Source organism: Pyrus communis, chromosome 2, assembly GCF_041283825.1.
Source record: "Pyrus communis isolate YQ-2024b chromosome 2, ASM4128382v1, whole genome shotgun sequence".
Taxonomy (NCBI): Eukaryota; Viridiplantae; Streptophyta; class Magnoliopsida; order Rosales; family Rosaceae; genus Pyrus; species Pyrus communis.
Window position 1 is genome coordinate 27,408,985 of NC_142566.1, and position 16,202 is coordinate 27,425,186.

The window sequence follows — 16,202 nt, forward strand, 5'->3', positions numbered from 1 at the left end:
TCTCCAACCGAAATGTCAAAATACCACGATAGATAAAAAATAACTTTTTTTTCATTTTTTTTCTTTTTTACAACAAAATGGCTCTAAGGACAAACCAAATGATACCATAGATTAAAGGAGGAGAGTTTAACGTCAAAAATTGGCGGCCACCAAGTATGATGCCAATTCCTTCTACAAATTGACTAATGGTGGGATCCACCATAAATATGGCTTCTTTTGTGTGTTATATAACCATGAGCTTACGCTTTTCAATAAACAAGTTATAAATATTACAAATAAAAGTCACTTGTAATACGGTCTAATAGTATTTATTTTCATTTATAAGTTAGATGTCTTATGTTCGATTCTTACCAAAGGCAAATTTGAACCACGTTAGTTCTAACTCATTGTGAGGGTAAGCTCATCCCCTTTCTCTTTAGTGTAGATAATATCGTTTGTTAAAAAAAAAAAAAAAAATTAACATATTATGTGAAGTAGAAAGTTCTTCATAATGTCAAATTTCTACGTAAGTCGTCAAATTCAAATTTGTTGTTTTACATTTGCTCTAAGGTGCCTCCCACACTTGCTCATTTTGTAACCGAACAAAAGAAGAATAAATCAGTTAATTTTTTGTCATCTTTTTTTTTGTTTTGATTTAGGTTAAAATTCGAGCTATTTCCATAAAATAATATGGAAGGTAAGTTGTGTTTGGGCACGTCACTTATATATTCTTGATTGTTGACGCATGTTGAGCTCAACATCGATTTCATTTGTCGATATATAATAAGAAAAAAATTTCACACGACTGCGATAGCATGGAGTCCTTTTTCCAAAACACTTGAGTATCTGAGAGTGGACTGCAAGAAAAAAATGTTAAAATGTCAATGCAACGGTATCTCAAATCAATCGTGCACTGTTATGCAAGAAAGTTGAAAGGCGGAACAATACGTGATTCTTATGACAAAGGCAGAAAGTAATTATCTTCGAGTTAGTGTGCCACCCCTAGGGTCACATCCAACTTGGTTGGTAGGCAGGGCCATGGGAAGTCCAATTCATGCAGTATATTATCTTCAAGCATCCTCAAAATATAACCAGGAATATGGATACCTAGTTTAGTATACTCACATTCTAAAATATGGGATTAGTGCATCGTTTTTATTCTCAGTTAGCGTCTAGAAGGTTTCAATTCATAATCTTAACATAGAAGTTTACGAAAAAAGTTATCAAATAACCCAATCCAATCATTAGGTAACACCCTTCGTTACCCATACATTTTGATTCCATAATTGACCTTGCAAAAGATAGGATTCATATGAATCACGAGCAATTTAATTTAGGTTTCTAAAATATGAATAAAATCCACTAAAGACCAAAGGATAGGATAGCAAAGATAGAGCTCGCTTTTAAGAATTGATGTGTCCTCTAATTAATTCACATAGTCATTACTCATTAGTGATTAGTAGTGTTCGAACTTTTCAATTAAGGCGTTTTTATGAGATTGATCGTGGTGATTAAGGTTTTTGAGTGCTTTCTATCTGAAAAATATCAACCCATACAGGTGAAGATATTCAAAATTCTAAAGCCACGGCTATTTTTCGCTGGTTATGCCTGTCGATGGGAAATTGGGGATATGGAGTTGTAGATTCTCCTCATCCTTGAGATTGCCTCATCCTTCTTTTCCCTTCCTTTTGAAAATAGTCACTCGTATTTGAGGGAATAAAGATTGAAGGGGCACTGTCCAAGGTTTTTTTATAATTCACGCGGAATATTCATCATGTCTGGTGATCAAAAATGTGGTGATTAGGTTCTCCAATATCCAATCATAGGTCAACATGCAAGCATCTTTTTGCCACCTCGGATTGCATGGGACTTGTAATTCGTTCGCATGTCTGCATATGAGGACACCCTAGTTATGCTGCTATAAGAAATTTTTACGGTACTCGATTAATAAGAGTGATCGACATTGTTGATGTGTCTTATTTTAATATATATTATAAAAAGATAAATTTAAGTATTATCATTTGAATGAAATAATTAGACTACATAGCCATATTTTGAGTATATCAATATATTGGTATCTATAATCAGCATTGGTCAGAAAGGGAATGCAAATTATCTGATGTGTAAGTTTTCATTTGCATGAATCATTTACTTGAGAAATATTATTGTTCTGGATGAGGTTTATGATTGGGTTGCTAAAACCCTAGATATGCTTGTTTCTTCGTTTTTGATAATGCTGAACACAAAGTGGGAGGTCGGTAGCTGAGTCGCTGACACAGGTTAACCTTGAAAAAATGCTTTGGTTGATCAAAGAGTCTAATTAAACATGGGCTGCTTGAGAATTTGATCCAAACTCGACTATTAAGGCGTATAAAAGTGGAATTAAAGTGCATGCGTTGAGAAATTAGTTTGATCCCATTCAGGCATTCTCCCATGCATGAACTTGAAACAAAAATAATATAATAATCATTAATGTTGTGAATTGTTGTCGTGGTTATATAAGATATCCCTTTTTAACTCGCTGCATTTTAGGTTTTTCTTCTCTTCTCTTTAATGTAGATTAGTATAAAATATTGTTTTTACTTAAAACTGATTAGTCATTTACGTTTGTCTCTGCAATACAATTCATGAAATGCTAAGCTGATTGACTTATAACATTAAACTAATATACCATAAAACGTCACCCAGGTTGACCTTGGAAAAATGCTTTGGTTGATCAAAAAGTCTAATTAAACATGGGCTGCTTGAGAATTTGATCCAAACTCGACTATTAAGGTGTATAAAAGTGGAATTAAGGTGCATGCCTTGAGAAATTAGTTTGATCCCATTCATGCATTCTCCCATGCATGAACTTGAAGCAAAAATAATGTAATAATGATTAATGTTGTGAATTGTTGTGGTGGTAATATAAGATATTTCTTTTTAACTCGCTGCATTTTGGGTTTTCCTTCTCTTCTTTTTAGTGTAGATTAATATAAAATATCGCTTTTACTGAAAAATGATTAGTCATTTACGTTTGTCTCTGCTATACAATTCATGAAATGCTAAGCTGATTGACTTATAACATTAAACTAATATACCACAAAACGTGATTAGATTTTAAAAAAAAGGAAAAAATGGATAGTTGAATTCTCAAATTTTCCAAAATATTTTGTGACATACACCAATTCCCGGAAAAAGATTGTTGGTGCATTAAAAGAAAAACCCCTTAATTAGATTTACAGCAAACATGCATGCATGCCATATATGAACCCTAGAATGCTAACATGGGACAGTTAAGCAACAGTCTCCCTAGACAAGAAAGCCTTAGGTTGAAACCACTTTTGTGGAATACCAGGTTATGGTTCTCCAGCTCATTCTGCATAACCAGCGTCTGTCCGCCGCGATGCTTATTCCAATTTGATTTGCTGAAATAAAGCTTTCAATTTTTTTAACAAAAAGAATGGTGGAACTTGTTGGTAGGCTAGCTATAAGATTTGGGAGCCTCACCTCCTTCGCTTTGTTTGAGATTGATTTCCAAACACGTGGCCGACATCCAACTGTAGAGGATCGAAGGTCACCTCACTATTGAGTTTACATATTCTTAATCAAACAAATATTTTAACTTAATTACTTCTTAATTAATTATTTCCTAATTCATCTATCCTATGAGTTTCACTACACAAATATTACAATATTTTATTAAAACTCGTTTGATAATCACTCCCGTTTTTGGTTTTTATATTTTTTGAAACAGAAAACCAAAATATAAAATTTATTTTATGAGTTTCTAAATTTGACTTGATATTTAATTCAATATTCCTTTTTGCAAATCTGAAAAGGAAATATAATATTAATATTCACCATAGAGATTAACTTTGACAAATATAGTTAGAGTTAATTAAGCAATTGTGGACATGAATCTTCGAATGGCATTTCAAATTCAATTATTGCCAAAGGGCAAAAAGGAATCGAGAGAGAAGGTAAGACGAATTTTGCAATGGATGTGCACATTACTTTGGAGGTATTGATTCCAAGTGAAAAACATATTTAGCAGCATGGAAAAAGTTGTCTGGTATTTGGCCCTTTTTTAAACTGACCCATCTAGGGAAGGTGTATTTGGTAGATTGAATGAGAATTAGACCTCTTGGCGTGTGACGTATATGTGAATGTAAACTTTTTTTTAATTTATTATTATTATAGGGAGGAGGATGATTTGAAACTATTATAATAAATTAGGGAAGAGGTTTTCGGATCCTAACAAATGGGTGAAAACCCAACAGCCTATCCACTAGTTGATTCCTTGTCAATTTCTCTTCGGAGTTGGCGTTACTCGTTGTCAAAGAGTGTCCTCATATTCGTTATATTGTAGTTTTTGTTCGCTAAATTTCTCAAGTTCCAAAACGTCGAGTGTTTGTGGAGTTCATTTGGCTTTGAAGTGTCATCTCAATCTAAGTTTAGGTGTGGATGATTTCAAGACTTGGATGATTTTTTTTGCTTCTTCTCAGGCATGTCTCGCTCTCAAATCCACCGATACGATGACAACTAGTTTGGCCAAGTTGGTGTTTATCCAAAATGTCCTAGTTGAAGATTATTTGTAAAAAATTAAAATAATTAGAGATGTTTTAGGCACAAATTCAGAATTCTATTGTTGTCCATTTATTTAATACATATTAATGAGTAATCAACGTCCGATTTAACATTAAAAGTAAAATATATTCCTGGGGCCTCTTTCAAACTTTCAATTTCAAATAGGAGCTTCCCCTCATACCACCTTCGTATCTAGAAGTTGTGGATATACTCGGGACATGGAGAATAAAAGTTCCAACTTCAAAGTGTGTAAAGGCTGGTTTGATATTATTGTGCTTTGAAAAAAAATTACTTCTGTTGTACTATGAAAATAAGCTCATTTTTGCTGCTTCATGTTTTCAGTTTTTTTTCACCCAAAACTGTGAAAATAAGTTGTTTTAAGTGTTTACCAAACATCATTTTGAGCTCAGTTTTTTTTTTTTTTAGGAAAACTAACGAAAAGGGCTTGAAAACTTTGAGTTTTAACGATAAGGACAAAATAAAGGATAAAGTGAATAGAACCAGGATTGACTTTTTAGTGTAAAATTGTGGTTTTTCGTTAAAGTAAACAGTACCACGAGCTTTTCGTTAAAACTCCAATTTTTTATACCTACTTTTTATAAAAGCACATCAATACTAAACCAGTACTAAGTTTCCAATAATGCATCGAGAATAATGTAAAGATGGGGCAGGGGAAGGGGGTCACCCCCAGTAGAATTTGACTGGGAAAGTGATATGTGCCTGCACTCACCAAGTAGCTAGTTTTTCTCGACCTTTAGAAACCCACTTGCCACCCTTCCCTTGATTCTAAATCCCAGCAGCAGAAGTAACTATCCAATACTTGTATGAAAAAAAAAAAACAATCTTAAGGAATCCCAATCACATGCTTATTATTAAGGGAAAAACAAACCCATCTAAAGAAAGCTGGGAGAGAATAAAATAGGAACATCAATGGCCCCCAATCCAGAGTCTTACAGTCCACGCAGGAAGCCTAACTTCACCAACCACTATATAAATCTCCCTGCCCATTCAAATAAGATCACCAACTCATTTGACAAATCTTCTCTTCTTCTGGTGTTCTACAACAAGCTAGCACAAGCCAAGCACAGCTAGTACAGTTTACAGTTCATTTCTTCTGAGCTTCTCCTTACCTTCAGGTGAGCTAAGCTAGCGCTTCCTTCTGCTTTGGGTTCTGTAACTGATATCATTCCTTTTGTTTCAAACTCGTGTATATATAGAGTTTGCCTCTGTGCAAGACACACTGTCTCTAAAAAGGATATATCCTCCTTTGGGCAAGATGTCTTGTCTTTAAGAAAGATCGGACTCGTTGAGGAAACCTCAAGCTCTTATCTGTTATAGAACATTGATACAAGGGGAAGGATCTAATAGACTATTAAATTCTTTCTCAAATGTACAATGCAGTTTCTCTACTAGATTTACATGGAAGGAAGCCTGCCTCTATGAGATTTCTAGCAGAACAAAATGAAAAATCTAGCTAAAGTGTTGGTTTGTAGCTAATATTATATATATGCTAATTAGTTCTTATGCTATTTGTTAAATATGCAGGAGGGAATTAAGAATGAGCTGGACAGGAGGAGACTGGATGTGCGGAGCATGCCAGCATGCGAACTTTAAAAAGCGCGACGCTTGCCAACGTTGCGGGTACCCCAAGTATGGCGGACCTGATCCATCAACATATGGATGCAACCGGACAGAGGTCTTGGCTGGAGACTGGTATTGCAACTGTGGAGCTCATAACTATGCCAGCAGACCCAATTGCTATAGGTGCAGCTCAATGAAAAATGACTATGGTGGTGCTGCCTACAGCATGATGCCTTCTGCAGAAGGCTATGGTTCCGATGCCAGCGCCCCACCTGGATGGAAATCCGGCGACTGGATGTGCAATAGGTAATTAATGTTAAATGTCCCACATCGGTGGGTTCATAGAAACCCAATGGGTTTAAATATGATTACGTTACTTTAACTAATACCGAGATTTTTTGTGGTAAAACCTCACACCTGATGGATTAGATAGGTGGTAAAGTTGGCGACAGTATCGGTGTCTTTAGCCTAAGGTAGGCCCGGTGATCTAAAAGTTCAACATGGTATTAGAGCCCAAGATTCGGGCCCGTGCAAGTCAACGAGCTTGTAACCCAGAAGGAAACAAGTCTGAACTCTTAATAAAGAGACAACAGCTGAGTTCCATTAAAAACAAGTGGATCCAATGTGAGACGACCTCTGACAAATTGAGTAAAACTCCATACCTGATGGATTGGGTATGTGGTGAAATTTAAGACAATATCGGTATTATTAGAATGAGACAGGACCGGCGATCGAAAAATTCAACAATTAATTAGCCCACAGACACTCTCTAAAACCCTAAATTGCCAGCATTGTTTATAGAAACATCACATTTAACTAAGAAATGTGTGCTACTAGCTAGTACTTGTGAAATTTGTTTATATCCTCACACGTCCCTTAATGTATAGCAAATTTATGGTGAAATCTCAACTTCTTTAGCAATGTGATTTTCTTTAATTAGTTTGCTAATTTGAGTGTATTTTTGAATTGGATCAGAGTCGGATGTGGAGTGCACAATTACGCCAGCCGAATGGAATGCTTCAAATGCAAAACACCTAAGGATTATGGTAATAAGTTTGAATTAGACTTCAAAATTACCTTTTATATGTTAATTTATGTGCACAACTAAAAGGGGCTCAGCATCTAATTTGCAAATGTTTATTACGTGGTTGCAGGTCTGTAACACATGATGTACTTGATCAGGTGGTGCTGTTTAATGAAATGGAGCATGTAGTTTTATGCACCGTCCCTTTTCGCATTTGCGCGCATCTGATCCCATCTCAAGTCTTGTATTTTTTTCCCCAAATTTTCCTTTCTAGAGATAAATAAAGTTAGGTGATCCTGGTTGAAGGCACATTTTCACAGGGATAGCCTTCAACTGACAACTGTATTAGATGAAGGGTTTTCTAGTTTTCTGTCGCAAATTTGCTATTCTATGAAGCCCAGAAAATCCCTTCTTTTAATGGAACTACCAAGTTTTCTGTATCAACTCTCTCTCTCTCTCTCTCTCTCTCTCTCTCTCTCATATTGTGTGTGTGTGTGGGGAGCATATAGAATTGAGAACACAATACTACTTTTTGTAAGGTGGTCCAACATTGACAGTGGGCCAGTGGCTGCAAAGATCAACAGAAAAATGGAAGTCTTAATTAGGGTTTCAACAGAAAAGAAAATAGAGGAGAAACAAAGAAAGTTAACAAATATTATGGGGTGTCTTCAATTGAGAATTAGAGAGATTTTAATGGATTTATAAATCGATGGATTTTTATGGAGTTTAATTGATTTGTAGAGATTTCATGTAAAATTTTGATCCAATTCTCTCGAAATCTCTTTTGGCTAGATGAGATTTGTGAATACTTAAAATACACTACAAAATCTTTTCAAATTCCCTCTAATTTCTCAACTTTTTGGAATTCTTTAAAATCAAATTCTAATTTAATACACCTGGAATGTTATAAACTTCTTTAAAATCCTAATTGAATACACCCAAATTTATAAGGATTTTAATAAACTATCTTAAAATTTTGATTGAATACACATTGAATTTTAGAGAATCACTTAAAATCCTAATTGAATACCTTAGATTCATTAAAAGAACTAAAATCCCTCAAAATTCCTATTGAATACACCTCTTTAGATTCAAGGAATTTCTTTGAGTTGATCACTTTATATAACAAGGCCTTCTCTCACTGCAATAATTTATGAACCCTTTAAGTATCAAATATCCAGCGAAACCAATAATTATGCAGATAAGAACCAGATGCTCTGATTCATAAAGCATAGATGCAACGCAATATGGAAGTTCAAAGTTAGTCAAATTCAACTTTTCCTTGGACAAAAAACTTTTGCATTTCATTTGATAGCAAAGCAAAGCACACAAATTTATAATCTCTCAAGGCCTCACCATCATGCGCACTAGCTAGAAAGACATTTGATTCCATCTTATGCATGCTTGCCCCTCCCTATTGCTAAATTTGGATAAAAGTTTTCGACTTCCAATTGGCCCTCAAAAACTTCATGTGCATGCATAGGTTCCCTTTTATTGAATTTAAATTAGTGCTTAGGTTTGGGAGCATCCTTGGCATTGTCACGTATTTTATCTTTTTCACGTGCATGAAAGAGCATGATTGTCTTTATATACTGCGATATTGACATCTCTGTACGTTGCAGCTTTATGGTTTGCTCTACATGCTGCATTGTTTGGCTTTTATAAAATATTCTGGGTTTACTCTATCTAACTCGACACCTTTATGTTCTTATGCTTAGCATATTACTCTTAAAGCAAAAGGGTCCAGTTTGGTGAATTAGTTCCCCCAGCACATAACGCAGACTTCAAATTACTTTTCGGTTTTTTCCCTTACTGTTTTGGTATTTTAATCCAGGAAAAGGGTTCCAAGCTGAATATCATATATATATCATCAAAGTTAGAATCCAAGATTCTGAACTCATTATGTTTGGCTTCCTCCGTCTTCCCCTATCCATATATACAAGTCCACACACACTGGCGGATGCATTGAGGGCCCCCCTCCGTCGGCTCGCGGGGGGGGGGGCGGTGTGGGCTGACCTCCTGAACTTTGGTGAACGTTCATGGATACTTTGGGTGCTAACTCTCCAAATTTCGGTGAATGTCCATGGATACCTTGGGTGTTGCCCTTTTGAAGATTGGAGTTGGCTTCATACATGTCCTCCAACATCATCATTTTTTGACAAACATATTAATGGTATGCAATGATATCAAACATTATTAGTATGTTCAAGATAAGTTTGTTTCTTTGTTAAGCATTCATATGAGAGCAGTTTTGGAACATGTTAGTTACCCTCGCAAATGAAGCATCAACAGGTGTGCAGTGTCTTTCCAAATAACTTCATACCTACCAAGACTCGATGAAATAACGATATGCATGTTATTTCTGGTAAAAAAAATTTGCGCGCGCAACCTGAATCCGCCACTGTCCACACATAAAATATGACCCCAAACAATACATGCATTCAAGAAGGATTACTGAAATCCATCTTTGCGTTGTCCAAATGAAGAATATTGAAATCCGTCGCTATCATGTGTCTCGTCATCCAATCAGGGATCGATGAGAACAACTGAGAGAACCTTTTTCACAAAGTTGCATAGAACGAGTGTCTCCCATGAGCCATGTGCTAGCTGCTCACTTGATGTAGTAATTAGTAAATGTAAGATGTATGTTTTAGGAAACGAGTGCATGAAAATTTTTCTTGTTGTATACTGGCCAAAACAAACACGACAACAAACAAAGATGATATAGCCGATTCATACATATTCGAAGATTTCAGCCATGTTGTTTCACCAAAAAATAATATTAGAGCCATATTAGAGTTGCATGGGCAAATAAACTACACGTAGTTGACATCTTATTTTAGGAGTTGGATTCCCTCATCTCCTTTTTTTCCTCTCCTCCTCTCTCAATTTCCTCTTCTTCTTTCTCTTTTTACAAAGAAGATAAAAAAAATAATAATGTGGCTTATTCTTGAGTGTTCAAATAAGAGAAGAGGGAGAGGAAAATGGAAGGAGAGAATTCCTTGTAGGAACTATAAATGGTTAGTCTTCAACAAGGATCACAAACAACATATCTTACATATAACATTACAAGAGTCGGCATTAAAAAGAGATCGACCATACCTGAGAACCCATCTGCCCAGCAACAAAGACAGCATCAACACCAACTGAAAAACCTGGTGCAGGGTGTGTTTACTGGTAACACAGAAGAATTCTTCTACTCACTCAAGACCTTATGTTCCAATGGTGATAGAACCCTGATTACAGAACCTTTTCTTTGTGAGCAGGGAGTCTTTTTTATAAGTATAACCTTTGCCAACTTCCATCTATCGTGGAGTGTTGGTTCTTTACAGTTATTTGCAGTTTCAGATTGCAATTTGTTTTGTGATCACAATCACCACATATTCCTTGATTATAGGAAGCAGTTTTACACGTTTACAACTCCCACCAGTTTGTACAATTGGCAACTGCATTTCTTCCTTATACAATTTAGTTTAGTCCAATTAGGTTTCTTACATTCCTACCCCTTATTTTATGAGTCGCCTTTCGCCACCACATTGTTACAATTATTGATCAACCGTGATGTGATAGCCAAAGAAATGTTGCATTAACCTTCAGGCTTTTGCTGCAAATCCAAGCTTGTAATTTCATATGAGGTTTTGACTCGTAGTGAGTCGAGTGGGCTCAAACTCCATGCTATTTTCTTGAATTATTTTTTCTCTAGTTTAAAGCCTCATTACAACTCAAATTAGACCTTAGTTTAAAATACCTAAAATATAAAAGGAATGACTACTACGTATAAAATGCAACTAAAATATGCAACGTATGTACGTAGAACATATTATTTTGGTCCAAGGTAATGAAAATTTCTCAAAAAAAGTGCATAAAATTGTAAATGCGGATTATAAGTCAGTCAATCATGATAGATTGTCTGTCTCTAACACCTGAATCCAAAACCCCATTTTCGTAGGGTGCAGTTTTATAATATTAGAATACTAAAAAAAAAAGTACAGAGCATATAAAAGCCAACAACGATTTTTATTTTTATTGTTTTTTAAAGTACTTATAGAGAAAATAATTTTGAAATCAATTCTCAATAAAAATGTAAATTAATTATGTAAAAACACATAACTGATGTTTCTTACATGAAGTGCTTTTGAAACTAAAAAAATATTCTCTAAAAGCACTTCCCAAACATTCTTGAAAATTTGTTAAAATGATCAAACTTCAAATTTTAATTGCTAAGTTCATCCAAATAAATATTAACCACATCGTGATTTAAAATTGATAACATACCGATCGAATATTGACGATATAGTGGTTAAACTCTATTCTAGCTAATTTCCCTTTACTAAAAAGAACATAATAGATGAAGAGGAAACACTACATTCATGCATTCGTTGTGCTAAATGCATTGTGGTTATTGCCCTACTAAGTTAGTAGCTCACTCCTTATGGATTATTTAACAGTTGTTGAATTAGAAATCTGAAAAATTAGTCGACTTTCATAGAAAGTATAGAGGAATTTTGGAATATATGGTAGAGTGTGACTATATTATTGTGAAACGTTCTAATATAATTTAAGTGATTTTTTAAGTTTTTTTAATTTTAATTTTTTTTCTTATCATTTTCTACTTTTATTCGCGTATTTGACGTAAACCATTTTATCCACCGATTTCGGGTCCATAGCGTAAAGAATAGTAATTTTCAAGAAAAATAAAAGGAAAAAGAAAGAGAAAGTAGGGCTGGGTTCGGTTCTAATCGGTTCGGTTTTTTCTCAAAACCGAAACCGAACCGAAATTTCGGTTCGGTTCGGTTCGGTTTTTTTTCGGTTCGGTTTTTCTCGGTTCGGTTTCGGTTTTTTTTCGGTTTTTTTTTTTTTTTTTTTTTTTTTTTCTCTCTCTCTCCCTCCAAAATTATTAAAAAAAAAAAAGGAAATATGAAAGTTCACATTCATATTAATAGGCGAGGCGAAATGAAAAATAAGGAGGAGGAGGGTTAGGGTTACACTTAAGGGTTTTGTTAAAAAGATTAAAAAATTAAAAAAATCTCACAAATCCTGGAGGCATGAGGGTTCGAACCCATGCCTCCATGCTTGTAAAGTTTCACTGAAACCAACTTGGCAACAGGTTCTGTTTTGTTATGATTGTATGACTAAACTATTTATAAATATTCAAAAAAATTATATATATATATATCGGTTCGGTTCGGTTTGACAATTTCGGTTCGGTTTTTTTTTCGGTTCGGTTTTTTTCGGGCTCGGTCCGGTTCGGTTTTCGGTTTTTTTCGGTTTTCGGTTTTTTGAATCCACCCCTAAGAGAAAGTGGAAACATAGGAAGACACACGTGGAAAGCCAAAGATGGATGGCCCACAAAACTGGTCCCCGCTGACGTAACCACCTCTCCTCAGTGACGTGCATTTACCAAAGGTTAAACGAAACTCTACTGCGACGTATTTACCCCTCAGTTTTTTACCCCAAAATCGCAGGGTTTTGGGACGCGTTTAGGGGTTTAAGCTTTAAGGGCTTCTCTCACACGACTCCTCGCCCACTCAGAAGTCGTGGGTGGCATCGATTTTCGTTTTCAAATTAGGGTTTCTTTGGCGGCTAGGGTTTGATCTTCTCTGCAAATCATATTGCTTCCAGGTTTTCTTCTTTCCCTGTCCTTTGATATAATTATCTCAAGAGTTCTTGAACTCCGTCACTTCCCTCCAAATTTCCGACCCCAAGTTGGTGTTTTAGCCCCAATTCTCATCTGGGTGTCTTGATCAAATTTGGTACTCCAAGCTGTGAACTTTGATCATCCCTCTCATCAGAATCAGTCAAAGATTGGTGGGTTTGTGAAGAAATTCTGGATTCTGCACAGGTTTTGTGATTTGGGTTTTCTTGAATTAGACTCTGCTCGTTGATTGATTGTTATCTGTTACAGTTCTTTGATTCTTGCTTGCTACCATACATTGAATTTGTTCAAGATTTGTTGGGGGATTTGAAAGTTTTGATCTTTATTTGACTGATTTACAGAGGAAAGTTTAGGTTATAGAGTAGTTTTCTGAGGTATGAATTTTTTTGATCACTCACAATTTATGCCGCCGCAAACGCCTTACAATGGCGGTGGCAGTGACGCGGTTAATTGCTGGCCGCCTGCATTTTCTGAGAACAATGATGACCAGCATTCTCAGTTTGAGCAGCAACCTTTTAAACGGGCTAGGAATTCTGAAGAAAGCCAATCAAATCCGATGCCATACCCTCCCATGAATATCAGGGTGCAGCAGCCTAATGCGCCGGTTAACAAGGGTGCGAGCAACATTTTCTATAAGACCCGTTTGTGTGTAAATTTTAAATCCGGTATGTGTAGGAATGGTGAGAATTGTAACTATGCACATGGCATTGAGGATATCCGCCATCCCCCGCCCAATTGGCAAGAACTTGTTTCTGTGCGTGAAGAAGATCGACCATTGCCTGGTAATTGGGATGATGATCAGAAAATAATCCACAGGATGAATCTGTGCAAAAAGTTTTATAACGGGGAGGAGTGTCCTTATGGAGATAGATGTAACTTTCTTCATGAAGATCCGGCAAAGTTTAGGGACGATTCGGGTAGGTTTAGGGAGAACACAGCAATAAGCATTGGAACTACAGGGCCACCAGTGCCTCATGGGAGTGGCTCCAATCATCCTGAGGAAAATAGGCTTGTAAACGCGGTTATGGATGCTTTGCGGGGAAATGTGAAGCCAGTGTATTGGAAGACAAAGTTATGTAATAAATGGGAGACAACGGGTAAATGCCCCTTCGGCGAGAAGTGTCACTTTGCTCATGGGCTAACAGGTAATACTCAGTCCTCGTGCTAAGCATGTTAAGTTTACATTATCACTATGCTTGCTGCTCTGCTTAGTATGGTCAATTTTAAATGTTAGGCTAACAACCGTATTTAGAACTGAATCAGTGTGAGCTTGTGCAATAGGGGGGCGTTTGTTTGCCCTCACTAACTCGGCCTGGACTGGACTGGATTAGCTATTAGTCCAATATTGTGTTTGTTCCATGCTGTGACTAACATTAATGAGACTAAAGGGGACTAGCATGGACAAAACCCTTCACTAAGTGGTCTTAGTGAGACCCCCCAATAACCATGGGACTAGCTAAGACTATCCTCTATTTCTCGTCCTTGTCATGCTCAACGACCACTCCCGACAGACTCCTCGTCATCGCCGGTCACCTAGATCAATCATTAACTTCCCGACTCTCTTTCAGATCCATTTCACAACCAACTTTCATATAAAATATACCAAATTGAAGCTAGGAGTGACAAGATTACGATTTTACTTGAATCGAGGCCAAAATGTGGTCGAATGTGGCCGGAAAATGGCCTGGAAGTCTCGGCCTGTTTGGGCTTCTTCAAATCCATGACAAATTTGAGTATGCAAAGCTAAGATCTCGGTCTAGGGATGGTGATGAATTTTTTGGCGGTGCTAACTTCATCCAATTTAATGAGGGTTGGCCAAAAAACACATCGGGAAACCTGCAACTCGTCGGAAAAATTGGAGCCATGAGGTTCCGTTTGAACAACGCGTAGCTAGAGAGGGAGGGAGGACAGAGAAATAGAGATTGGAATCAATAAGGAGTTTGACCAGGAATGAGAAAGAGACATGAATTGAGAGGTCTGAGAGGAAAAAAAGAGGGAGAGGGTGGGACGATGAGAGAAGAGGAAAAGAGTGGGACGGAAATGGTAGGAAAAGATGGAGAAAAAGATAAGATCATAATAAAATATTAATAATTTATATATTAAATAAAATAATATTAGAATTTGTTATTATCCAGCTTCTTAGTCCAATACTGCACCAAACGCTTCACTAAGTTAGTCCAGTTTAGTCTAATCTAAGCCAATCCAGCTTAGTCCTTGAAGCTAATCCAGTCCGAGATAGTCCGGCGCAACAAACGCCCCCTAGGAGTACTGGCATTTTGTTTTAGTTTGTGGATTTGATTAGTGGACCAATGTTGCTATTACTTAAAGTACGTAGGGTAACCGACTGGCAATGTTGTAATATATAGATTGAGATTATTTTGGATGCAGGGTAACAGATGTTTCGTGTAACAAAGGTACTTTGTAATTAGATGTTTCTATGGATGTGTAGCGTTTATTTGTTTTATGCGATTGGCATGTCATTAGATGATTAGGGATTTTTTTTAAGAATACTTGTGTATCGAGTTTGTAAATGTTAAAGAACGTGAATAAAGAGAAGGTTAAGAAAATGTGGGAACTGACCTTTTGTTGGTAATATTGGTTTTCTAATATTGAAGTTTTAATTTCAGAGTTGCAAGCTCCCGGTGGACGCACCGTTGAGGCAGAATTTCTAAGTCCCCTTCCCTTTCCAACACCCCAAGTTGTTTCTGCTGTCAACTCATCTGCAACTGTAATAGCCGCACTGCCTGCTTTAAATGAAGAAGGGGGGCAGAAGAAGAAGGGCATGCTAAAATGGAAAGGGTCCAAGAAGATCAATCGCATATACGCTGACTGGCTTGATGATGTCCCGCTGGTGCACCAGCACAACTTAGTGGAGAGCTAAATTTGAGTTCAAGCTCTTATCTCGGCGCCATTTTTGAGTTGGTTCAAAAAATCCAGAGTGCTGTCGAGTTTCAAAAGTTTTGCTCTTGAGGATGATTTGGTTTACAGAGTTTGATCATTGTTTGTTGGTCAGATCTATAGGTTTCTGTTTCTTGTTATTTATAGTATTGGTTCCTCTATCCTCAATAGAGATTGTTGTAATAATGTCGCAACACTTGCTGTTAATTTTTTAACAGATCAAATAAGAGCTCTTGATTGTAGATGTGATTGCTACTTAACTCCCCCACTATGTATCAAAAAAAATATAAAGACGACTCAAACTTGACTACCTCTCGCGCTTACTTAACTCGTATCTACAAAAGAATTAACTTGACTCCTTAAGATCGTGGAGGAGTTTCTTCTCAAGTTATCTTGTGACTAATTCACGGTACTACTTGCGCTTATGATTAGAATCATTGATATTTTAAATTACTTTGTAAAGAAAAAAAATGATCTTTGCAACAAAAAAAAAAA

At 36.3% G+C, this 16,202-nt stretch overlaps 2 protein-coding genes across 2 annotated transcripts; both read left to right on the forward strand.

The window, feature by feature from the left end:
• Positions 1–5,559: 5,559 nt before the first annotated feature.
• LOC137746532 (RNA-binding protein csdA) lies at positions 5,560–7,597 on the forward strand. Its single transcript, XM_068486551.2, has 4 exons — positions 5,560–5,684; positions 6,094–6,435; positions 7,105–7,175; positions 7,284–7,597. The coding sequence occupies exons 2-4, from the start codon at positions 6,107–6,109 to the stop codon at positions 7,289–7,291; spliced, it is 408 nt and encodes a 135-aa protein (XP_068342652.1). The 5' UTR covers positions 5,560–5,684; positions 6,094–6,106; the 3' UTR covers positions 7,292–7,597.
• Positions 7,598–12,612: 5,015 nt separating this feature from the next.
• LOC137748683 (zinc finger CCCH domain-containing protein 39) lies at positions 12,613–15,949 on the forward strand. Its single transcript, XM_068488854.2, has 2 exons — positions 12,613–13,954; positions 15,437–15,949. Exons 1-2 carry the CDS (start codon positions 13,186–13,188, stop codon positions 15,688–15,690), a joined length of 1,023 nt encoding a protein of 340 aa, XP_068344955.2. The 5' UTR covers positions 12,613–13,185; the 3' UTR covers positions 15,691–15,949.
• Positions 15,950–16,202: the final 253 nt, after the last annotated feature.